A 26198-nucleotide genomic window follows, 5' to 3' on the forward strand; every position below is an offset into this window, starting at 1 on the left:
AGTGTCTGGTAGGTAGTAAGCACTACATAAATGTTAACTGGTTATAACAGCTCTTCTTTGACCTAGCAGACCATTGGCCACAAAATACGTATAATAATATTGAGTTGGTTTTTGTTGTCGTTGTTTAAAATGAAGACAAATGAGGAGCTTTTGAATATGCAAGATACAATACTGAGGCCACAGTATTAGCTGTTCAAGCACAAGGCAATGAAAGAACAATGACATTGGTAGGCATCAACGAGCATTGTGTAAGTCATCGCCACATAACGAATTTATCAACTGCTTGGACAAATGCTTAACAGATGGAGAAAGAAGACTATGCCCTTGTCAAAGGGAGCGTTTAAAAGAAAGTTTCCTCTTTAGTAGATTTTTAATATATCGACAACAATATGCTTTCAGGCAAAGGGGAAAGCTCATGATACATTTCCAGGAATGAAACCTAAAGTGGCATTAAGAATTTAATGATTTGGGATTTGGGACTTTTTCTTTCCTTTTTCAACTTCTGGATTCCCCCCCCCCCCATGGAACGAGAGGCTGGGGGTACCTGTGGCAGGTCCATGATGAAGTTGTAGGCATTGGCTGCCTTGGCAGCTCGAACGATATCGTCCACCGTTGCATCCTCTCTGCCATAGCGAATGTTCTCTGCGATGGTGGTAGAGAACAGAACAGGCTCTTGCTCCACTATCCCGATCTGAGCTCTAAGCCATTGAACATTAAGAGAGCGAATGTCATGGCCATCCAAAGTCACCTAGAGAACATGAGCACAACGTCACATCTCTTGGAATCCTTCAGGGTTCTGAATCAAAATGTTACGTTCACTTGTCCTATGAGGAGAAAAAAATAGAGACCCGCAAGATTTTAACAGATGATTCCTCCTATAATGAGGTTATTTACATAGGAATGACGATAATAGAGTTGAAATCAAGTCTAGCTGTAGAACAATTCATTGTAAAAACACAAATGATGTAAAGGTCATTTAGTGTAACAGGATTGGCCCAGGAATGGGAAGATTTTTAATTTTTCAATGGAGTCAAGTCAGTTATTCACTGTATTTTTTATGTTTTTATTATCTTTTGACTTATGACCGAAAGTGGACTTTAAGAGCTACCAAGAAAATAAGAAATGGTCCCTATCTTGTAGGCATGCTTTGCAGTAACTCTTACTTTCTGGACAGATTCATCAAATAACACTTTGGTGTTCAAACGTAATTGAAACTATAAGTGGGATAAGCAAAAACCACTATTAGCAAAAAAGTAAAAATCTTACACCAAGAGACCATCATTTCTATGTATTCAGAGTATAGTTATGCTGGTATGTACAAAGAATACCTGTAGGATGAATGGTCCATCGAAAAGAATTCCATTGTGTTAGTCATGTCAGTGTAACAGAGCACCCATGTCGGGGAAGGCCTTGCGTTGAAGCCACTGGATATAGACTCAAATGAATCTCTCTCAAGGCATCAAGGAGATGTTGACAAGAACAACTTTGAGAGTGTAGAAAGAGGAGAGCCTTTGACATTTAAGGGACCTGGGTTCAAATCGGGGGCAAGTGTCGATCTCTCTTGACGCTGCTTCCTTTATTTACAAAATGAGCATATATACCTTGGGGCTCATTTTGAAAATGAGCAATCATTTTCGTAAAGTATTTGACATATGTAATCAACAAATGACAATGATGGATATTTTTGCTTAGTTTGGGTCTATGTCTACAGGCAAATAAACACAAGGAGAAAAGAAACGAAGTAGTTTGTGAAATTATATGATTGATCTTTAACATCTAAATTCTCAAAGCAGCCAACAATCAATCTGTTCATTCTAGCCATGCAACCTCTCCTATACTTAGGGTTTGGAAAGCTTGAAGACACAGTAACGATTTTGTTACAATACAGAGAAGGAAATGGAAATGTGAGTTCACTGGGGAGGCAGCAACACCATTTTGAACGTGCACATTTTGAACGTGTGTGCACATCACTGAGCGAACGGGCTGGTTGTTTACGGAACGTGACCACCATGCCGGGAATTAGTCCATTCAATTCAGTCAAGGACTCAGTAAGTCAACTCTGCATGTGTCTGGATGGTCTCAGTGTATGCTAGGCATATCCCCATTTGCACTCTCCCATTCCCCTGTATTGAGAGATTGCTGGAAGACACACACCATGCCTTCACTGGGGTCATAGAAACGCTGAATAAGCTGCAGGGCTGTGCTTTTCCCAGATCCGCTGGGTCCTACCACAGCAGTCATTTCCCCTGATTTAACGACCATGCTGAGATTATTTAAAATCTGTAGAGAAAAGAAAAGAGCAATGGTCAGATTGTCAGCAATTAGACTTGTAAGTTAGGATGCTTTGTGAGGATACTCTGTACGTGTTTACTTATGCCCTCAAAACAATATCAATATCCATCAATAACCAGGAAATCAGTAGATAGTGCCTATGATGAGGTTTTAGCATTTAGCACATTACTCATTAATAAACTGAGCGTGGCACCCGCCCCCCCAAGGAAGCAAATGATGTGTGGTAACACTGTTGTAGTAAATAAACTATGCCAACTTTTAAAAGTATGCTCCAGAACCCACATTTAAAACACTTCTGATAGGGACACTTGGGTGGCTCAGTCGGTTAAGCATCTGCCTTGGGCTCAGATCATGATCCCAGGGTCCTGGGATTGAGGCCTGCATCAGCCTCATTCTCCCTCTGCCTACTGTACCCTCTGCATGTGCTCTTTCTGACAAATAAATAAGTAAAATCTTTAAAAACAAACAAACACTTCTGATATACTAGGATGCCTCGAAGAGACTGTCCCAATTAGCTAAGGAAAGAAAACCATTAAGTTCGAAATATAATACTAATTTACTGATCACAGACTAACAACAAATTAATTCACAAATTTTAAGCTGTCCTACGCTTGTATTGTGTGCGAACGTATTATCTGGAAAACTTTCCCTAACAAATGTTTGTGGTGCATTTGTTAAGTTTAAAGCACTGTTAAATGTTGAGACTGAACATTGTTAAGTCTAGAAAGGGAAGAATAGGAAGCTAATTCATAAGCATCTGTTGGATATTTTCACCAAGTCAGTGGTGATTTTTATACTTATTAGGTAAAGGTGTTTTAGGGTCCTCTGTGTGACAAAATCCCACACGTATTTCATTTCACACTGAACAGTCAGGCTTGCAAATAGACTTTCACTTACTGGACTGTAACCTCCCCCAGGGCAGGCAGGCACTGCTTTCCCTCATTATAGCCCAGTGTGGTACGCCCCCCCCAGCAGGGCTAAGTACATATAGGTGTAAGTTAAGAAGATTTTATTAAAACAAACTACTGGTGTGGGGAATAGAGGATAAAAGAGAAATGAAACAAATGTGTTTTAATTCAACTGGTATTTATGAAACAGCTATTATGAGCTGGTTCTGAACAGATATTATAAAGCAAGCTTTTAGCCATCCATTAGAAAATCTTTACTGAGCACTGCCTTGTGGCTTATCTTTCACAAGGTACTTTGACACATGTTATGACATTAAATGTTTCCATATCTATGTGATATGTAACAGCAATGGAAAATATACTTGAGCAATGTAATCAGAATATATAGGTACCTATGTTTTATACATACGTCTAATGTATGTGTGTATGTTTGTGTGTGCGTATGTATGTGTTTACCTATATTTTAGGTAATATAGATACAGATTCTGATAGAGTATCAGAATTAAGTTGCATGGGATTTAGCTCCTATAACAGAAATATTAAGAAAGGGTGGCTAAAGGTATTCTGTTAAAAATTAGGAGAAATTCTCATTTCAAAGTCAACCTACGCAAGGAGAGTAGATGCTAATTTTCCTATAGAGCAAATCGCCTTTAAACACACTCGCTCTGTAGGTGCAGTAAAACTAAATGTTCTTCCTCACTGCCCTGGGCAATCGCCCAGCCCAAGACACAGCCCAAGAGCAGGGGGCCCCAAGATTACCTTTCCTCCAAAGACTGATCTAGTGACCCTTTTGAACTTACCGATAGGAAGTGAAAAACTACAAAGGCAGCAGCTTTTCTTTGCCAGAAATGCCCTACCCACGCAGTGTCCCGCCTTCCACATCTGTACTTCTGGATTGTTCTGATTGCCTGGCAGTTTATTCAGCTCATTACGGGTCCTTCCATTCATTTCAACAGAGGCTCATACCTAACCTGACCTAACCGGAACGGGCTGCCGGACTGTGTCCTCCCCGGAGGGACTGGCAGGTTTTCGTTATTACAAAGGAATGGAACTTGTTGCCTGAGAAATGACATGATGCCTAAGGGAACTTCTAGAGAAACGTGCTTCTGTTCCTTCTTCCTGAAAACTGCCATGCTTCAGAAAAACAAGTAACTTGTGGCCTGGATATGAATCATCGAAGAAAGGTGCTGTTGTTCCCGGAGAAACACATACCTTCACCTCCGGTCTGGAAGGATAGTGGAAGGTCACATTATGGAATTCAATTTCACCTTTAATTCGATCCAACTTGTAACCGTCCTCTGACATGCAGTCAATGATGGGTTTCTGGAGTAGAATATAAAGGAATATAGCAGCAACAAATACATATGCATTTATTGTCCAACTTGGTTTGAATTTACTGATAAGACAGAACAATCACCAGGTAAAACATTGCAACAAAGTTACTTCCACATTAAATATTTATTAATAATATTAGTAATTCTAACAATTACTGAGATATTAATATGAGATATTACATTGCTAGATAAGAATAGTATTCGTATATTATATTACATACAATATATTAATAGAGAACATACACAAAGAATTAATATATAATTAATTATAATCAATATGAAAAGAATGCAGATAAATAATTGATATATAACTTCACATTAATTAAATGTAATTAGTTTAATTATTACTATTTGTTGATATGTTACTATGACATTATATTGTATAACAATAATATAATAATATAATATGCAGTATTGATCTATAATTATATTAGTATATAATATGTTAACATTATTATATATTGTTATATTATTGAGATACCATGGAAGACAATTTACAAGGTATTTGTTTTTTCACTTATGTAATTGTCACTAAACCTAACTAGACAGGCGCTATGCTCAGTTGTTCGCTTGAGGAAGTAGAGAACTCTCAGAGAGGTTAAGTATCTTTCCTAAGGCCACACAACTAGTCAGTTAAGCCAAGGTCTAGTTGTACTCTATATCTGAGTACTATTGTAGATGATGATTAAAACTAACTGTATGAGCTTAAGTGGTATCCTCAGATACTACCAACTTTCAGTTGTTAGGCTGAATTTCACCTCTGTTGTTGTTAGTAGTGAGCCTAATCTAGAATTTAACCATTCTAGTTAACCAGACAAGAATGAGGGCCATCTCCAAAGCCAGGTTCCCCCTTCTACACTTGTGAGAAACTCATCATCATATATCTATCTAGGACAACGGTGTAATCTACTTTCTTCCTCTTGGGTCTGTAGTAAAGATAATGAAGCAATTTTTAAATGCCTTCATTTTTTGTAATAGTTTCAAAGGTCTTTTAGACTCATCATCTTATCTGAACATATATCAGCCCTAAGAATGAGGTAGAATTTTGATATCTCAATGTGCCTGTTCGGTTTTCAAGAATGCGTTTTATACTGCAATATGTGAAGCCTCCAAATATAAAACAGATGAAGTGATGAAGTTTCCTCAGGCAGGTTTTATGCTTCATAAATACTGAATATTTAAGGGACCAAAGAAATACTTCTGGCTTTCCAAGGCTGCCACAGAGGAAGAACAACATCTTGCCGTCTTCCCCTTCTATTCTAGGATTTTGACTTTCTAGCTGGACGTCCAGTGTGCTTCAGGGAAATCCTAGCTAGGCTACCAGAATCCTCTACAAGCTTGTAGAAGCTTTCTGTCACAGTTAGAAGATAATCCAAACTTATGAACTTGGCCTTAAAGCTTTGCATGATCTGGCCCCTTCCTCTCTCTTCAGCCTCTGTGCTCTTGCTCACTCTGCTCTGACACACTGACCTTGTTTTTGGTCCCTGCACTCACCAATCTTTCACCAACCGGAAGGGCTCTCTTCCAGGAATCGCGGCCTGGTTCTCACTTCCCATGCACCGCTCCTCCCCTAAACTTTGCTTTGCATGGCTGATTCTCCTGGGGTTCTCAGTGCAAATACTATCCCCTCAGAGATGAGGTTCCCCTCACTTAACGACTCCTCTCCTCACCCCAACCATTACCATGCTATTTTATTTCCTTTATTGCACTGATATTATCTTATCTTTGAATGTACTTACTTCTTTTTCCAACTTTTATTTTTCACTGAAGCAAGATTGGTGTCAGGTGTACAACATAGTGATTCAATAATTACACTACCAAATAAATGCTCACCAAGATATGTGTAGCTACCTTCTGTCATCATACAAAGTTATTAGGTTATCACTGGCTACTATTAGGATATCATTGGTTTTTCATCCTGGTGACTTATTTATTTTACAACTGGCAGTTTATCCCCTTCACCCCATCCCCCAAGCCCCCTCCTCTCTGGCAAACACCAGTTTGTTGTTTGTATTTATGAGTCTGTTTCTGTTTTTTTCATTTGTCCATTTGCTTTGCAAATAGGGATTCTCCATATAAGTGAAATCATATGGTATTGTCTTTCTTTGTCTGACTTACTTCACTCAGCATAATATCCTCTCAATCCATAAATGCACTTACTTCTTTATTGCCTGTTTTCCAATATGGCAGGAGAGCAAGAGCCTTATTTGTTCTATTTCACTCTTGCAGTCCCAACTAAGTATGGGGTCTGGCTCATGACAGTCCCAGTTAAGTACTGCTGAATTAAGGGCATTGTAATAGTCCCACATTTTTCTTAACATGGAAGGTAAATTCCTCAGAACTTCATTTTTCTCCCCACGCTCAATCTGCTCATGGCCTTTACTTCGGCTTTCACATACCCGGTCTATTGTCTGAAAAATGCTGGTGGCCGCTGCACGCCCAGTTGCAAAGGCTTCCAGACAAGAAGAAGCATTGCCAAGATTTAAAGCTCCTAGTAGAATACTGAGAAAAATCTGAAATGAAAAGAGATAAACATGGTTTTCATGTGTTTTGTCAATGTGTAAATAGTGCCATCATTTGGGCTATCCATGTGAGCTCAGATATTTCTCAGAAATATTCTTCCATGGGAATCTGAAAGCTAAATAGCTCTTTAGAAACACCTGGAATAGTTTTTTTTTCCCCCAGCAAAGTAGCTCCAATTTTTCTATTGTTATGGTTTAAAAGACTACTTTATATTTAACTGAACATCTATGTATGGAACCTTACACTACAAGACTGTAGAACACTATTCTACAAAGAAGAACATATTTTGAAATGAGCAAGAGGTCTAAGCAAGACAGCATATAGACACAAAGTGAGTTAGAATAGTGATAGGATAATTCAGTTTGTAAGATAAGCAGGCTTATATGATCTTCTGGTTAAAGGGCCACTGAAGCAATGAAGATAGTATAATCAGCTTGATTGTCCTAGAGATAGGTACATGCAATACAGGTTTGCTACTACTGCTCTATTGTTGCTACTAGTAGAACATTACTAGGATAACTACTGCTATTACTACTACTACTACTTCTGCTTTTACTCATGTATATTTCTAAGTGCTTTACCTGTATTACTTTGCTTAATTCATACAACAGAAGAGAAAACCAAGGTGTATAGATGTTCCCTAACTTACCCTACATTAAAACTTGTATTAAGTGGTAGAGCAGCATTTGAACTTAGGCTCTTGACTGACATTCTGTCTTGCAAACAGGCTTGGCTTCTGCTGGTGGCATGCAGTTGGTATGGCCAGGTTCCTGAGCACTACTGAAGAAGCTGTCCTTTAACTCACCAACCCAGCCCTTTCACTGGTTTAGGGGAAGGCGACTTAAGGAGCAGATATTCCTACCAAATAGTGCTTTGTGTTTATCAGTGCTGTTGATAAAGGAAGAAGCAATGGGGCAATTTGTCATGTGCCCCTAGGAGGAGCACAAGACTTCTCTTGACCAAATGGGTGCTAGTCACATGATTCTCATGGAGGATGTTTCATTGGCCACCATCCATCAGGGACAGGAGTTACTTGCTGAGCTGAAGACTGGCTGCTGTCTGATGGTAGTCTTCTTCGGGCAGTCAAATGAACTTAGTCTGTGATGGTTTCCCTGCTTTCTTTTGGTTTTCTGTCTGGATCATGAGACTCCTCAGAGCCTCCCAGTTACCTCCCTCCCTCCAGTAACCTCCATTCCACAAACCATGATGATGTGCCCAGTTCCCTCTTGCCTTCTCCCTGAATTCCCCACTCGGTGTGTGGGACAACCATTCTCTCTTCATCTTTTTTGTTCCTTTTCCTTAGTTACAGAAAACTTAGTTACAGTTCCTCCTATGAGCAGATTACTTCATCTTTCAAGCTCCAATTCCTTTATCTGTAATACAGGGATACTAATAGCTTACACCTCATGGGACTTGTATGAACATTAAATGAAATAATTAGTCTAAGAGTGATTAATCCAGTGTTAGCCACATAAATAATTGTAATGATTTTGACAGAAGCAAGATTCCACACAAAGAAAGTGATACAGTGAATAGACAGAATGGTACTTTTCTAAATTGAGTTAAGACCACCTTTATAGGAGGTCTTCCTAGCTGAGCAAAGGAAGCCTTCCGCATGTCCTAGATCAGGGGTCAGCAAACATTTTCTACAATGTGCCAGATAGTATATATTTTAGGCTTTTAGGCCATATGGGCTCTGATGCAATTACACAATTCTGCTATGTACTACGAAGGCAGCAATAGACAATAGTGAACAAATAATTATGGCTGTGTTCCAATAAAACCTTATTTACAAAAAACAGGCATCAGGTTGGATTTGTCTGGTGGGCCATAGTTTGCTGACTCCTGCTCTAGATTCTAGATTGAATCACTAGGGGCCTAAGCTGAGGTTTGCAATCAAACCCTGCTCAGCCTGGCTTTGCAAACGTCTTCCTCGGGCTACTTAGGGAAAGAGTGGGTGGGGACTGGCCAGAGACCTGTACCCAGTATCATCACAATGGCTAGCACCTACCCCAACTGACCATCAATTCCTACCCCAAACATTTCACTCTAGCCCCAAGGATGGCAGTGTGGGAAGAGGAAATGCAAGGGAGACCACAGGGGAACAATCTATCTGTGGGTGTGCTGTGCTAGGGAAAAGTGGATCACTGACTCCTTGGAAGTCAGATCCAGACTCCATGCCCCCCAACACATATTTTTCAATCTCATGGCTCCGTTTCATTTTTAAGTGGTAGTAGAATGGCATCAATATAGAAGGAAGTTTTGATATGACATATGGTATTTATATGAAATATGTCACTTAGTGCTTGATACCTTATACACACTGAATAATGTTACTCTCGATTCCTGCTGTTACTTTTTATTGCTGAATCCTGAAACCTGGGAAGCACAAAGAGCAGCCTTCTGCATTCTTCAATTCCTTTCATCTTCTCTCCTAATAGCTCACAGAGTTTGTTTTTCGTCTGTGTACAAGTGATACCAATCAGTCATTTATGTGAACCACTTACCATGTATGCTCAATTACCATGCAGCCAATAATGATTTAGTTCATCAAAAAATATATTCAATTAGCCTAATTGTTAATTACTTTAGTGGGTTAAGAACACTCAACCCAGCTCATACATACTCAGACTTCATAGTTTGCTACTCAGAAGTGTGGCCAAAAATGTGCCTGCACACATGAGTGAGAGAAAGAGAGAGTTGGAGGGACAGAGGAAGGAAGGAACGAAGGAAGGGAGAGAAAGATCAATGATTATACTGTTAATGGAGGTCTCTTATTTTCCCAAAGAGATATTTCTTAAGGTGCAAGCAGAAGCTTGCAGGAAGGCATTTAGGAGTAAGAGGTAAGGCTAATAATTGATGATTAAAACACAATGGAATACTATGCAGCCATCAAAAGAAATGAAATCTTGCCATTTGCGACAATGTGGATGGAACTAGAGCGTATCATGCTTAGTGAAATAAGTCAATCGGAGAAAGACAACTATCATATGATCTCCCTGATATGAGGACATGGAGAAGCAACATGGGGGGTTAGGGGGATAGGAGAAGAATAAATGAAACAAGATGGGATTGGGAGGGAGACAAACCATAAATGACTCTTAATCTCACAAAACAAACTGGGGGTTGCTGGGGGGAGGTGGGATTGGGAGAGGGGGAGGGGGTTATGGACATTGGGGAGGGTAAGTGCTATCGTGAGTGCTGTGAAGTGTGTAAACCTGGCGATTCACAGACCTGTACCCCTGGGGATAAAAATACATTATATGTTTATTAAAAAAAAAAATTTGGAAGGGGAGGCGAACCATAAGAGACTATGGACTCTGAAAAACAACCTGAGGGTTTTGAAGGGTCAGGGGTGGGAGGTTGGGGGAACAGGTGGTGGATAATAGGGAGGGCACATTTTGCATGGAGCACTGGGTATTGTGCAAAAAGAATGAATACTGTTACGCTGAAAAAATAAATAAAATGGAAAAAAAAATGTTAGAGACACATAGTATGTCACATCTGCACAAAGTAAGTACTCTCTCAGCCCAGTTATTTACAAAAGGTATGCACAAGATAAGGCATTAATTGCCATTAATGGCTTAAAAAATCCTTTTAAATATGTAAAAGGGTACTCATAGTATTGGTAGTCTTTTACATTAGGGTTATGATACTCCAGGTCTTCTGGAAACAATCAGGTGTTCTGGTCCTAAAGGTAAAATATTCTTTGTTGGATAAAAAATGTGTAACTGAATATTTGTCATGTCCTGAATCTCTTGGCCTTTATCAGAAAAAGAAAAGGCAGGAAAGAACTTTAAAACACGGATTTATTAAGTTTTTACACTGGATCTTTTTGTTTTGTTTTGTTTTTGGGTTATGCCTATCTGTGTTTAATATGGGCGTTTCATTACCATGTTAAAAAAAAAACAACAACAAAACTTTTGCTATGCCAATTACTCTTGTTCTGAAATATGGTAGCTTGCCCTAAAAAGCAGACAGTAGCAAAGTACTACAGTAAAATTCATACTTTTTATTCATTGCCTTAGAGCTTGTTCCTTCATTGTTAACTTCAAATTAAGCACTTTCTACATGTCCAGATTATTTCCAGGAAGGCTTTGTGTTTGTAACTCAAATATCAACTCTTTGAGGGCAGGAAAGATTCTCTATTTTTTAACATTCTTCACACAATATAATATATAGTAGGTATTTGTGAATGTTACTTGAATAAAAAATAATTGAAATCCTTGAAAAAAAAAAGGTATGCACAAGAGTGGACACTTGAAGCTGAGGAGCATCAAATTAGTTAAACAAGGAGGCCATTAGGCTGAGGTTGATTTGATGCCTTAGTAACCTACATGAGCAACCTAAAACCTAAGCACAAATGTCTCAAGCTCAAGACATCAAAAGCCCAAGGTCAACCAATCACATATGTCAATTCAGATTCCCCAGGCAAGGCAGCTGCTTAAGCCAGAGCCCATCAAATAATTGTTTTGCTTTGTTTCTGCCTCTTCTCTGTAAGAGTCCCTCCCCCTGGTCCTGTGGGTAGAGAGTGGCTTCTCATCACTTCTGATTTGGTGCTGCTCAGCTGGAATTATTTTTGCTTAAAGAATCTTCTAAAAATTTTAGTATGCCTCAATTTCTCTTTAAGCAGAAACATAATATTGGATTCCTGCTAGAGAGTAACCAAGGGGTTTTTTTAAATTCGGTGTTTCCAGCTGGAATTGTGTATTATTTAATTTTCAATTAACCAATTCTTTCCTCCCTCTGAACTATTATTTGGGCACACCTCTGTCCTCTCCTTGTTGGCATGGAATGAAAGGAAGGATGTCTTTTCTCAATGCATGTTTTTCTGCAGAATGAGCAGATATAAGCTTCTGGGATGGAAGTCAACTGGTAAATGTTGAAAGTTCTTAAGGGCCATTAGACCAATAAAGACGAGGGCCTTCATAGTCAGGTTTCCAACCTGCAGTACTTTCACTGGATTTGCAAATGCGTAAAGCTATATTAGAGTTTTATGAAAGTGCTTAAATTACAATAAAAGCAACATTTTCCTTCTATACTATCCCTTTAAGGTCCAAAAGACACTTCAATATGTCTTATCATTTTTGATTTTTTTTATTTATTTGACAGAGAGAGATCATAAGTAGGCAGAGAGGCAGGCAGAGAGAGTGAGAGGGAAGCAGGCTCCCTGCCGAGCAGAGAGCCCGATGTGGGGCTCGATCCCAGACCCTGAGATCATGACCTGAGCCGAAGGCAGCGGCTTAAACCACTGAGCCACCCAGGAGCCCCTATCATTTTTAATTTTTTAAATTTTAAAATTTTTAATTTTTAAAAAATTAAAGTTCAAGTGATGCCAGTAGTTCATCTTGCAAAGAAGGACTGAATTTTAAAAAGTTGTTCTTAGTGCATCATCAAGCTGTTAATGAAATAAAGTAGTAACTTAGATAGACTATGGCTTGACCTCTGATAATCATTCCTATCTGTAAAATTCCATTCAACTTTCCCTAGAAATGTATTTATACTAAAGCAGTAGACCTCAAATTATAAGGTATCAGCTAGGAAATTTCTAGTATAGAAGATTTTTTAGCATTTTTCACTGGTTTTTTGGGGGGGGGTTGTGGTTTTTTTTAAATATTTTATTTATTTATTTGACAGAGAGAGAGGTCACAAGTAGGCAGAGAGGCAGGCAGAGAGAGAGGGAGAAACAGGCTCCCCACCGAGCAGAGAGCCCGATGCGGGGCTTGATCCCAGGACCCCGAGATCATGACCTGAGCGGAAGGCAGAGACTTAAACCACTGAGCCACCCAGGTGCCCCTAGCATTTTTCATTGTTTAATTGGTGCCTGTGTCACCCAGAATCTTGAGCCTAAATATTTTTATTTAAGAATCTTATATGAAACTGCTTCTCATCTCGATGCCTTTCAAATTAATTATTAATTAATTAACTAATTAACTATGGGGCACCTGGGTGGCTCAGTCAGCTAAGCGTCCGACTCCTGATTTCAGCTCAGGTCATGCATGACCTCAGGGCTGTGAGACGGAGCCCCACATCAGTCTCTGCCCTCAGTGGAGAGTCTGCTTGAGATTCTCTCTCTCCCTCTGCCCCTCTCACCCCTCGTGCGTGCATGTTTTCTCTCCTCTCAAATAAATAAATAAATAAAATCTAAAATAAAAAAGATTACTATATTTAATTAAGAAATTAATAGGCCAAATTAAACAGTTATTTCATGTTTTATCTCCCTGGCCTCCTGTGTGAGGGTAGAAAGGGATGGAAACAAATGTAAACAAATTCAAGTGTTCAGTTTCACTCAAGGGCTCTGAAGGGAAAGTTCAGCAAGGCATACAAGAGAATACAAGATTGGATGAGCATGGAAGGCCTTACTGGGGAGGTGCCATTCAGCTGAGAACCAGAACGATGACAAGAGTCCAGCTGTAATGAGAGGAGCTATAAGCTAAGGAGGAAAGACATGGGTTCATGAGCAGGAGGAAGAGATTTCTCTGACCCTAGCAACACCCGATTACCCTGTTCTTTGCTTCTGATGTCCTTGTTTTCCATAGCATGTGTTTTCATCTGTCATTAGACACTGATGGGGTGTTTAATTATTGCTTCTCTTCCCCACTGATGTACATGTTACATCAGGAAGAGATCACATTTTTTTTTCATTTTATTTTATTTTATTTCTTTTCAGTGAACATCACATTTCTTTGGTTCACTGTTGACTCTTCTGGGCTTTCTATGGGTCTGGCATATAGTAGTTTCTCAATAATTCTTGAAAGAACAATGGAAAAAATATTGAAAATTAGAGTAGTGATGGCATTGGGGATAGCATGACTATAGCACAAATGAACAATAAAATATGGTTGTATCACCTGTTCAGTTGAGAATATTATTGGCTTGATATTCTAGTAACTCATTATGTTCCACAAATATGCCCATTAGCACATAGCTTGTACTATTATTAAGCTTAACTACATGAGCTGTTAATTTTTAGCTGAGAGACCACTGACTTCCCATTTTCATGGCATATTATCTTTGGACTCAGTCAGAAAATCATTGTTTTACAGCTACAAAATCTTCAGTTAAGTGGAAATCATTAAATCGCTGGTCTCGTCAATTCCAATGCTTAGTGTTCCTTTACTATAAAATGTGTAGGTATTGCTTGTTTCTGCAGACGGACTCCATCAAATCCTTGCTGCTCTCCTCTCTCAGACACTAAAGGAGCAAACAAAATGCCTTAACTCTAGGTTTTTCTGAAATTCCAACAGGAAATGTGATGTCTAGGTCATTAAGACCAAAGTACCTGGACGAGGGTTCCTGCTGAGTATTCTCCATCATCTAGGACAAGTTTGGAGCCATACCAGAAGGCCAGTGCATAACAGAAGAAGATGAGACACCACATGAATCCAGTAAAGAATCCCATCACGATCCCTTTTCTAATTCCCCAACGCTGGGCAAACACAAGATTTTTCTCATACCTGTGAAGAGAAAGCATTTGTGTCTATGTCAGCAGCAGCAGCAGTTTAAGTTAGAATGTCTAAAACAGCTACAGTACTGTGCTTTTTCTCAATGGTCATCAAATCACCCCAGACACACAGCAGCTTTCGGGAAAGAAAATAACAAATTTCCATGGAGTTATTTAGCTTATTTCCACCAGCCAATGAAATATGTTGAAGGAAGGATGCCTAACCAGACCTCATGGCTGATTACTTCTTGGATAAGAACAGTGTGAAAAAAGTGGGAACTTTACCCCAAGAGAAAAGAATTTTCAACACAAATGTTTGGACATGAGGGACCTAGTACTATTTGTGCTTGAATTGTTTTTACCAAGTCACATGGCATGATTTCCATCAGAAAATGATGCAACTCTTTTCCCCAGGTTCAAAGCCAATGTTTGCACCAACTCATCTCCATACACTCACCCATCTGCCCTGTGACCAAGAATGCTATGTTGTAACCTGACCCGTCAGGTTCACAGCCATGGGATATGGATAACTATCCAGAAATTCAATCCAAGCACTAGGCTGCAGTGATTCTATGATCTCTAGACATTAATAACTGGCATTGTCTTAAAGCTCAGACATTCTGTAACTGCCTTCCTTCTCAAAAAAAGAAAATCATGGAGAATATTTAATATTTCTACGGACAAAGTGAAGGTCTATCCTGTGTTTGTTACCATTTTTGTAACATTTATAAAACTGCTATTAATAGCAATAATGAATATCTTTTATGGTGGAGGAAGTATGGTACTGAAATTTTTGTGTAAGAAACTAAGTAACTTCACTCTATAAACCAAAAGGAGCAAAAGGAGAAAAAAAAAGGAAAAGAGAATAATTAGAGATTGTAAATTCTATTCTCTTTTTTATTTGGTAACAATTGAGAATGACATCATCATACTAGATCTACAACTCATGAAATAAGAGTTGAATTCATTTGGTGACTCTTTTATAAAATCAGTACTTGGCACATGGTAAGCACTTAATAAATACTAGACAAAAGGAAAAATAAACAAAATCAAATTCTCGACAACTGTGTTATATGGGTCATTTAGGGTTTTTATTTTCATTAAGAATTAATCTCCTAGAATGATTAAATAATAAACCCAATGCTAAATTTTGTTTGATTATGTGGAAGTTTTATCAGACTTTATAAAGAGCATGTAGTACAGTAGCTGAGTAAAAGATGCTGAATAAAAAATATTGAGCAGCATTTCAGATCATGCAGCTATGTTACAGGCCTCCTGGAGGTAATATGTGCATACATATACACCACCAGGGTTGAAATAAATACCTAACCCAAGATAACGTTCTAAAAATCTCCACCTACATTTTCAAAAACACACAGCTAAAGGCTTGGGGTCCTTATAATGCTTTGCCCAACTGATTACTCTCAGCTACTTCTTTTTTTTTTAAGATTTTATTTATTTGACAGAGATCACAAGCAGGCAGAGAGGCAGGCAGAGAGAGAGAGAGGCGGAAGCAGGCTCCCTGCCGAGCAGAGAGCCTGATGCGGGGCTCGATCCCAGGACCCCGAGATCATGACCTGAGCGGAAGGCAGAGGCTTTAGCCCACTGAGCCACCCAGGCATCGTTACTCTCAGCTACTTCTTGAAGAAAAAGCTCTATCAGGGTAAACAGACCAAGGTAAATCTGCCACTTTGTACAGAATAGGGAAGATTCAGGGTAGTATGCCAAATAATGAAATTCAGGAAAGTGGCAGACATTTCAATAAACCAACCTTTCAACCTCTTTTTTCTCACCACCAAAAGCAGCCACTGTTCGCATAGATGAAATGACTTCATCAGCCACTGACCCAGCTTTGGCATAGGCCTTCAATTCATAGTCAGTAAATTTGGACACACTCTAAAATCCAAAAGAAGAAAACAAAACATGAAGACCAGAGAATTAGGTAAGTCAGCCTGTCATTCAGTGATTCATTTAGCAGAGTTAAGTATGTGGTTGGTTTCATACAAGACTAGATCCTTGCTATAACAGTGTTCACCAAGGAAAGAATCTAGTCCAAGTTTGAGCCGTGTTAAGCCCTATCCATGAATGTTTGGTTGTTAGCATACCAAAATGACTTCTTTGGAAGTCAGCCTCTAACAATGTCTCACAGAGTAAGCCCCAAATAGGGCATTCTGTGAGACCACAGTGTTTCACTCATTATAGTAATGAATACCATACCACACTTCTTTGCTATTGACCACAGGCCTTTTGCACAATGTATGGACAAACACCAGAGACAGAGACTGGAGGTTAGTGAGAGTATATAATGGGGAGAGAGGTCCTGACCACACAGAGGCTCATGATGCTGCAATGGTAATTGCACAGGAGAAAGCTCCAGATAAATATTATCCATTTTGACTCAACTGTAGGTGCTCAACTAACTAGTTTTGCTCTTTACAAAAGGAACTAAAATGATATTGCATTTAATACATAACCAGTTATTTTTCTTAAAATTGGACTTGGATTAAGTTGTAATAAGAATTAATCACCAAAGAAATCCCTGGCACAGATGAAGATACCAGAATGAACACAAGCAAATATTGTGGAAATTTGACTACTCAGAAATCTAAAATGTATATAGTACCCAGACTGAAGGAATTTATCTTCCAAGTTTTTCCAAACTTTTAGCAGCAGAACTCTTCTCAAACTAAATCTTAAATGGAATTTAATACAAAATAGATACAAAATAAGTAAATGTAGCATTTTGTTACAACGTATTTATGTCACAAGAACACACTTTACAAAAGTTGTGACTTGAAAGGGCAACCATAGGGAAATTAGGGCTATTTTCATCAACATGAAAATCTGAATTTAGGTGTTACGAATGACATTGCAGTTTTTACCACAATCCTCTTCTAATTTATTTCTAAATTATGTACTGAGGAAATGAAGTAGTTGTGAATATTAATAACCTTATTGTAATTTAATGCACATTAAACAATCTCAGTTTACTTCTGTTAAAGTGATACAGGAATTTAAAGATGTAAATTGGAAAATATGTAATGATTGCACATGTTTCTCTTGGTAAATATAAAAGTCAGACAAAGACATATAAAACCCACAGTAACATGTAACATGTCATATATTGCCTGCCTTCTACTTTTGGTCCTGCTTTTGAATTGGGCTTAGGGAGGTTGCTTGTATCATTTTACACAAACATGCATAGACTTGAGTTCAAGAAGAAACCAGTGCAGAACTACAACATTCCAAATCAGTGACACATTTACATTACAATTTGAAATATGGGCATTGAGATAGCAAGAGAAACCATGCCCTAAACCTGTCAAAATCAAGTTACCCAGGCTACATCTCCCCTGTGTTGAAATGTGACATTGACCCATCTGAGTATGAATATTTATCACAGGTTTGAGGAAAGAGATTAAGTATATTTAGGGGGAAAAAGCCGAATCAAATGTTTACAAAATCCCCAAAGTTTCCCCGTGGATAGTGAGGCTCCCCTGGAGTGAAGCTAAGAAGTGTTTGGTAGGAAAGACTGTCATAGTGGATTGGAAAAAATAAAACAATATCTCTTGAACAATTAATTCTGTGCCAGATGCCATCCTAAGTGCATAACATGGATGATGCCTTAAGTCATCACAATGACCTTTGGGAAGTATTATCCTTATCTTTAAGATGAGGAAGCTCAAGTTTTGACATGCTAAATGTATCTTTCTTGAGCCAGATTGTAGAGTCGGGGGGGATCAGTGGAGAGGAATGAGCTCTTTGCCATTGTCACTCCGTACTACCTGGGAAATGTTTGAGTCATAGAGCCAGCAGATTGTCAAGAATATTTTGCTAGAAAATATTATGGAGATTGGTTTCCTGTTGCTCAGTGATAGGAGTGTATGCAGCTTTTCACATAAATTCTATTCTCATTTACAGCAAATTATTAGTGTGCCTGATCCCATGACCTGCTATCTGATGTGACTACTCTGAAAGTAAGATATAAGCATTTATTAATCCTTGGGAGTGTTTTCTAACTGGGATGACCCAAAATTCCTACTCCTACACTTTTTCTTGGCCTGCATGCCTGGGGAATGGAGATACTGCTCAGAATGGGTCAGGTGACCTCTTTCTGAAACTGATCAGACTGCATGGAGAACAAAGCTGTGAATGCAGAAATCTCCTTTATGTTTTTGTTACTGAGCTGGGTACATTTGTTGGGACTTTTTGGAGAAAACATCTGATTGGGAGACCATGGGAAGCAACAGGCATATGAGAGAGTGGATGGGATTTGGAATCAGACTCCCTTGTATTTGAATCCAGTTTTGTCACTCACTAGCTGTACAGTCCCAGACAAGTCTCTTTACTCTCTGAGCCTCCATTTCTTATGGCTAAAATGGCATTAATACTTTTGAAGATTGTTGTAAAGATTAGAGATAATATATATGAAGTTCCTTATAGTGCCTGGCAAAATAGTAAATGCTCAACAAATGTAGTTGTTACTGTTATTAATACAATAATATTTATGTTATTAAAACAGCATCAACCCCTGGATTGATGGAATGTTATTTGATACTGAGGATAACCAAACAAAATGAACTGAAACAGTGATAAATAATGTTGACTAAACATACATAGGACAAAGGAATCGAATTTCACATTTCTGGCTGTTTCTTAGTGCAGATGTCTTGGGGAGAAGTGAGAAGACATTCTTACCAGACCAATGATGGCTGCTCCAATCCCGATAAGAGGGCTCACAGAGATAATGACCAAGGTCAGTTTCCAACCCTGGTAAAATCCCAACAGGAACCCACAGATGCTCGTGGTCATGCGCTGAATGAAAATGCCCATTTGGTCGGCAATGGCATCATTGACTTTGTTAATATCGCTAGAAATGAGAGGCTTCGATCACTAAAACTGATTTTGGTCAATTCAAATTCTCGTTGAGAAATCCCAGGCTTTCCCTTCTACTGCCATCTCTGTACCCACTGCCTGTGGAAAACAGCCTTTCACATTTGAAAAAACTTGCTATAGCCTGTGAGGACATCAAGCCTCTTCCTCCCATACAGCCCAGTAAGGTTGTCCTCAACCCAGTTTTCCCAACTGGTGTCCATTCAATGTTGACAAAGACTTTCAGAAATAATCTTATTTGTTTCTTTCTTGCTTATAACTCATATTCTTGGTCTGTCCTGAAGAGTCCTTCTTTCCTTCTTTATAACTGCTAAACTCTTTTAGTCTCGAGGTGCAACCCACACACCACCTAATTCATAAAAATGCCCAAGGGAAAACTAGTATCTTGTCCCTGTTCTTGCACGGCAATGTGATGAATCTGTGTATGTATGTGTACACGTATATAATTATTGCATTCTGCTTATAGACAGTATAGAATAGTGGTTAAGATCACAGACTCTGTGGTTAAGAACACAAACTTTTCCTAGGCTAATTACTTAACCTTTCTGTACCTTAGTTTCCTCATCTGTGAAATGGGGATAATGACAGAACCTACCTCAATAAGTTGTAATGAGGATTAGTTAGTATATGTTAAGTATATAGAACAGTGCTTAGAGTACAGTAAGCCATCAATGTGTCAACTTTATTTGTTTCCTTGCACCTTTATCCCTCCCACTAGGCTGTAAGTTCCCTGAGACCAGGACTTGTGTGGCTTATCTTTATGGCTTGCGTATAGTGAAGTCATCTAGAATATTGGTTGAATATAATTACTTTAAATTCATATTCCTAGGAACATTCTCATCATCTCTTGTTTAGATGGAATAAACAGGGTTCAGGACTTAACAGCAAAAAAAGTATCAAAATACTACCCAGAGATTTGACAATTGTATTCTAGCAAGGTTAAGTATCTGTTCAATGTCACAGTAAATAAGGGTCAGAAAGAGTGCTAGAATCTAAGTATCCCAACATTCAGTCTTTGATCTTCACTGTAATACACACTCTCTCATGGGACCTCATGGGACCCCAGAGTTCAATTCAGTAGGGCTCAATTGCTTCTAATTACTCAGGGCTCATTCAGAATACCTGGAGGAAGAGGGGAAGGGGGGGCTATCAATGACCCCAACTTTGGGTCTTTGGGTATTAACCAGATTTAAATCCAGTTGTTTAGTTTGAATCTTTCTCAAACACTTTGGACTTTTTTTTTTTTTGGTCTTTGTTTTTATGTACAGAAATGCCCTCAACAACCAAGGCAAGATAATTCATTGCAAGTGCATTGTTTTTTCCCTATAGATAAATGGACTGTGACATCCCTCCGTCTCTCTTTTAGAGGCCACACAGCCCTATTTCTTTTAACTCCATTCTGTAATCCTCCATTTCTAGTATTTTGATCAAGGACCTACAAACAAAACTGTAGTATCCTAGCTTTCAATTGTTAATGACCATATCAGATAAAGCATGGCCTATGAAAAAATGATGCTACCCATAAAAGCTCAATTTAAGAGATAAAATTTATCCAAAATGACTGAAAACGTGTTTCTAATTGTTATTTAATTTAGAAACAAGGGTTCTATGATGAAAAATACACACGTATATTTAAACCTCCTACCAGCTACTTACTCAGAGAATCTTGTATTCAGCTCTCCCACGGAATTGCAGTCAAACCATCCTATTTCCATTCGCATTACTTTCCTAAAGGAAATTTTTCTCATTTTCTGTATCTGACGAGCTGCAGCAATCACCCAAAAGCATATCTGAAAATGGAGCAAGAAATGGGCATTGTGATGTTAAAAATATTCCTTTGTTCCTTCACTTTTCAGAAGAAAATACTTTCAGTATAAGCCCTGGGGAAGAGAGGAAAGTGAGTCACAGAATGCCGAGTCATGGGAAGTGCAGTGAGCTCAGCACCTGCTGCTGAGAGGAGGATGAGCAGAACAGCTGTGGCCAGGGAAGCAGGAAGGGTTGGGTGCGAATTTGGCTTTGCCACTTGTTGATTTAACCTTACCAAACTTCACTTTCCACATGCGGAAAGAAGGGTCACAGCGCCAAAAAGAAATTCTTGCGCTTTTTTTTTTTTTTTTTAAGATTTTATTTATTCATTCGACAGAGAGAAATCACAAGTAGACAGAGAGGCAGGCAGGCAGAGAGAGAGAGAGAGAGAGGGGGAAGCAGGCTCACCGCCGAGTAGAGAGCCCGATGCGGGACCCGATCCCAGGACCCCGAGACCACGACCCGAGCGGAAGGCAGCGGCCCAACCCACTGAGCCACCCAGGCGCCCCAAGAAATTCTTGCTCTTATATCCCTGTTTTTGCATGGCACTTCTGAGTGTAGTTTTCCCCCCTGCGAGGCCTGCCAACAAGCGTGTATGCATAGGTTTCAGACTGTGGGACAATGATTTTCAGAGAAAGGAAGACAAAAATTATGACATAAGCAGGGAATCTTCTGATAGCTATCCCCAACCAAGCAAAGTCAGGCTGTCATTAAAACTCTCAGTACCAGAATGGGGAAAATGGATTCATTTCTCTTTATAATGAACATGAACTTCTTGAAATTCTTGAATGAATGGAGGTTGAGGAGAGTCATTATTTTTTCTACAGAAGAAGGTAAAAGATGAAATATTTTTCTTCTTTAATAAGGGTTAAGTAACTCCAGGCCTTCCATGGCTTAAATATAGACTACATTAAGATTCAGTTTACAGATTTGGGGTTGGAACACAGGTTGGTGAGATTTTGGCAGTGAAAGAAAAAAAGAAAGTAAAGTTTGCTTTTCTCCAACTCCTCATGTCTGGCTTTCTCTGGGGGACCCACACTCCCTCTACAAACACACCCACAACCGCCTATTTTTGAGTTTAGAAGATGAAATAGAGGAGACATTGAAATTCAGTCTATTCTCAGTCTCTCTAGACAATTGTCTGTATTTTCTCCCAGTCTGAGAAGAATTCTTCCTCTCACCGCCCCCTGCACCTCCAAATAAAATTGTAGTCCTTAGGGCTTCTGAACAACTTAAAGTTAGAGTGCACTTTGCATTTCATTATAATGTCTCTGAGCCCAGATATTGACCTAAAAATAAAATGTTGGCACCACTCACTTGAATATATCCTGTGATAAGTACTACCAAAGCGATTCCAGCATAGTAACTGGCAAATTTGATCATTTCACTTTCAATGTCCAGCAACCTTCAAAAGAGGGGGAAAAATGTTAAGATTCAGAAGTAGGGTCAAGTTTACCAAAGATTACATTTGTGGGTAATGTAATAATATATTACAGAGGAAAATGGTATATGAAATACGGGTAAGACATCTTATCTATGTAGAATTATCATCCATCCAACAACTCACTCCCTAGACCTCATGGTACCAACCCCAGCAAAGATGCCTACTCCCTTTGTTTTCATTTTATTTTTACTTTTTTTAAAAATTTTATTTATTTATTTGACAGACAGGGATCACTAGTAGGCAGAGAGGCAGGTAGAGAGAGAAGGGGAAGCAGGCTCCCCGCTGAGCAGAGAGCCTGACGCAGGGCCCGATCCCAGGACCCCGGTACCATGACCCGAGCCCAAGGCAGAGGCTTCAACCCACTGAGCCACCCAGGTGCCCCTTATTTTTACTTTTGAAAAAATCTTACTTATTTGTTTGAGAGAGAGCGAGAGAGAGAGAGAGAGAGAGCATGAGTGGGGGGAAGGGCAGAAAGAGGGAGAAGCAGACTCCCTGCTGAGCAGGGAACCTGATGTAGGGCTCCATCCCAGGACCCCTGGCTGAAGGTAGACGCTTGACCCATCAAGCCACCCAGGCGCCCCTACCCCCTTCATGTTTATGGGCAGAAATAACTCACTGGCAGTTGTTAGAAACCAGGGGCAGTAGATGGCAGCTCAGTGCTCTGTCTACCAGGGCCCTTCCCTCATGCTCATTATGCAGCGATGGAGCAATCACTGCGAGGGAGAGGTTATTTTTTTTAATTAGCATAAACTGTATTATTTGTTTCAGGGGTACAGGTCTGGGATCATCAGTCTTACACAGTTCACAACGCTCGCCATAGCACATGTCCTCTTATGAAACTCAACACCCAAAGAACAAATTAATCCAATCAAGAAATGGGCAGAAGACATGAACAGACATTTCTGCAAAGAAGATATCCAAATGGCCAACACACATAAAAAAGTGCTCAATACCGCTCAGCATCAGGGAAATATAAATCCAGACCACAGTCAGATACCACCTCATGTAAGTCAGAATGGCTAAAATTAACAAGTCAGGAAATGACAGATGTTGGTGAGGATTCGGAGAAAGGGGAACCCTCCTACACTGTTGGTGGGAATGCAAGCTGGTGCAGCCACTCCAGAAAATAATATGGAGATTATTCAAAAAGTTGAAAATAGAGCTACCCTACGACCCAGCAATTTCTCTACTGGGTATTTATCCCATTTGTAAAGATACAAATGTAGTGATCCAAAGGGGCACATGCACCCCAATGTTTATAGCAGCAATGTCCACAATAGCCAAACTATGGAAAGAGCCAAGATGTCCATTGACAGATGAATGGATAAAGAAGATGTTGTATATATATATATATAAATGGAATACTATGCAGCCATCAAAAACTGAAGTCTTGACATTTGCAATGATGTGGATGGAACTAGAGGGTATCATGCTAAGCGAAATAAGTCCATCAGAGAAAGACAATTATCATATGATCTCCCCGATATGAGGAATTAGAGAAACAAGACAGAATTCTGATCATAGAGGAAGGAAGGGAAAAATGAAACAATATGAAACTAGAGAGAGAGACAAACCATAACATACTCTTAATCTCAGGAAACAAACTGAGGGTTGCTAGGGAAAGGTTTAAAAAGCTAGACTGATGTCTGCAAAGACACCGGTAGAGAGGTGCGGGCTGTAAGTCAGGAGCTTTACCTCTACCTCTTCCAGGACCAAATCAGCTTTTCAACAGCTTATCTCAAAGTAACACTGAAAAATGTATGTGTCATCATCCCAGAGAAGGAGAAAAATAGTTTATCAGCCTAATCCTTCTGTCAACTGCAGCCCAGGTGCCCCTCTGGGACAATTTCTAAGGTGAGAATTTGTGGGGAACAGCAAGAAAACTCTACAGTGTTTTTTCAGTGCAACTACCACACTTTGGCACAGGGTTTGGAGATTGGCAGGCGTAGGGAGGGGAGGCACAAATTAGTCTGAAATTGTTTTCAGAAAATAAAGAATTGTGTACTTAGGAAATTAACATATTGGTTACTAACAGTTCTAACCCTTGAGGATGCTCTAAATGATAGCGAGTCCATTTCTTTTTTTTTTAAGATTTTATTTATTTATTTGACAGAGAGAGAGAGAGAGACCACACACAAGTAGGCAGAGAGGCAGGCAGAGAGAGCGGGGAAGCAGGCTCCCTGCTGAGACTGGATCCCAGGACACTGGGATCATGTGGAGCTCGATCCCAGGACTCTGGGTTCATGACCTGAGCTAAAGGCAGAGGCTTTAACATACTGAGCCACCCAGACGCCCCGCAAATCCATTTCTTTAGAAAACCGGAAACCGGCGTCTTGGGCATAGATGTTCCCATCTGATGTGCTCTCTGCTTCCTGTCAGGGCTTCCTTCTGTGACTCAAGCTTGAATTGTTCTCTTCCTCTACTGAACTAGACCAAATGTTTAAGTATAATTTCTTTAATTCAGAACAAACCGTTATTCCACGCCAGATTTTATTGACATCTTGCACTATTATTTGATATCTTCATTGATTATATCTATACTGAATAGATTTATGCTTGTTTTGCAAGATTGTAGGCCACTTGAGGACAAGGGCTTGGTTTTAGCTGCTTGCTCACACTGCCTGAATCCTTGTATAATACCTTACACATAGCAGACAAAATACCTCCATAAATGTTTCTTGATTTTGCTTTGACTTTCAAAATACTTATCAAGAAGGGAAATAATTACCTTGGTCAACCCCTCTTTGGAGGGATCATCTCTAAAGCTAATATGTCTGTTCAACACATTTCTGGTCTTTTATGATGGTTTAAGGGAACCCAAGAATGAACAAGACCTAGAAAACTTAAATATATAAGTATCCACAATCAGAGGTTCTCACAAATGTTAAGTATCTCCATATAAAATGCATAATGGAGAACAAGACTTCTAATGTGTAAATGAGGCCATACTCTTTGTTTTCTGTGAAATTTTTCATTGTGAAATGAAATTTGGGCGTCCCAAAACAGAGAACTGGGAGTATTTGTCAGTAAGTTTTACTTAGATATCCTGTGGTGTGTTCCTCCTACACACACAGAGGCAATAAAATGGCTGCTGTGAAAGAAGCAGCTGCCAGGAATAAACAGACCTACTCAGATTAAAAGTACTGAGCACTGACCCAGCTCCAGAATTTATTAGGGCAAACTTCAGGAGAATTATATCATTGCTGGATGGTGTGGATAAGGACATGTGTAGTTTATGATTCTGTTCACTCCTGAGGCACCCCAGAGATGAATGGTTAACTTATTTTTATTTTATTCCTGGAGATAAGAAGTTATTAGGGTTTTAGAAACTACTTGAGAATATTTCTGGAACAACAGGACAAACCTATCAGAAAAACTGATAGGAAGGAAAGGAGCAGGCTGGCTTGGCTCGTTTGACTGCACATCAAATTTTTTTTATCATCAGGTGGAAAGTTTTCTTGCGGTTATAAAATCCTGGGAAGGAGTTTTTAAAGTGTGCAGGCGTTTTGGCTCACCAAATGGGTGCCTTTCTTTTTTAACAGCAAAATTGACAA

The 26198-nt window shown here is 39.3% G+C and overlaps 1 protein-coding gene across 3 annotated transcripts in view; it reads right to left on the bottom strand.

The window, feature by feature from the left end:
* The window catches only part of ABCB11 (ATP binding cassette subfamily B member 11), a 97646-nt gene that overhangs the window by 39276 nt on the left and 32172 nt on the right, over positions 1-26198 (bottom strand). For all 3 annotated transcript variants that reach the window (XM_046019401.1, XM_046019400.1, XM_046019402.1), the window contains 9 exons: positions 22518-22605; positions 21051-21184; positions 19200-19371; positions 16273-16397; positions 14340-14514; positions 6934-7047; positions 4413-4523; positions 2155-2280; positions 545-748 (listed from right to left, as the gene is read on the bottom strand). In XM_046019401.1, coding sequence (XP_045875357.1) covers positions 545-748; positions 2155-2280; positions 4413-4523; positions 6934-7047; positions 14340-14514; positions 16273-16397; positions 19200-19371; positions 21051-21184; positions 22518-22605 — 1249 coding nt within the window. The remainder of the gene's footprint in view (positions 1-544; positions 749-2154; positions 2281-4412; positions 4524-6933; positions 7048-14339; positions 14515-16272; positions 16398-19199; positions 19372-21050; positions 21185-22517; positions 22606-26198) is intronic.

The sequence above is a fragment of the Meles meles genome, chromosome 9 (genome assembly GCF_922984935.1).
Source record: "Meles meles chromosome 9, mMelMel3.1 paternal haplotype, whole genome shotgun sequence".
NCBI lineage: Eukaryota > Metazoa > Chordata > Mammalia > Carnivora > Mustelidae > Meles > Meles meles.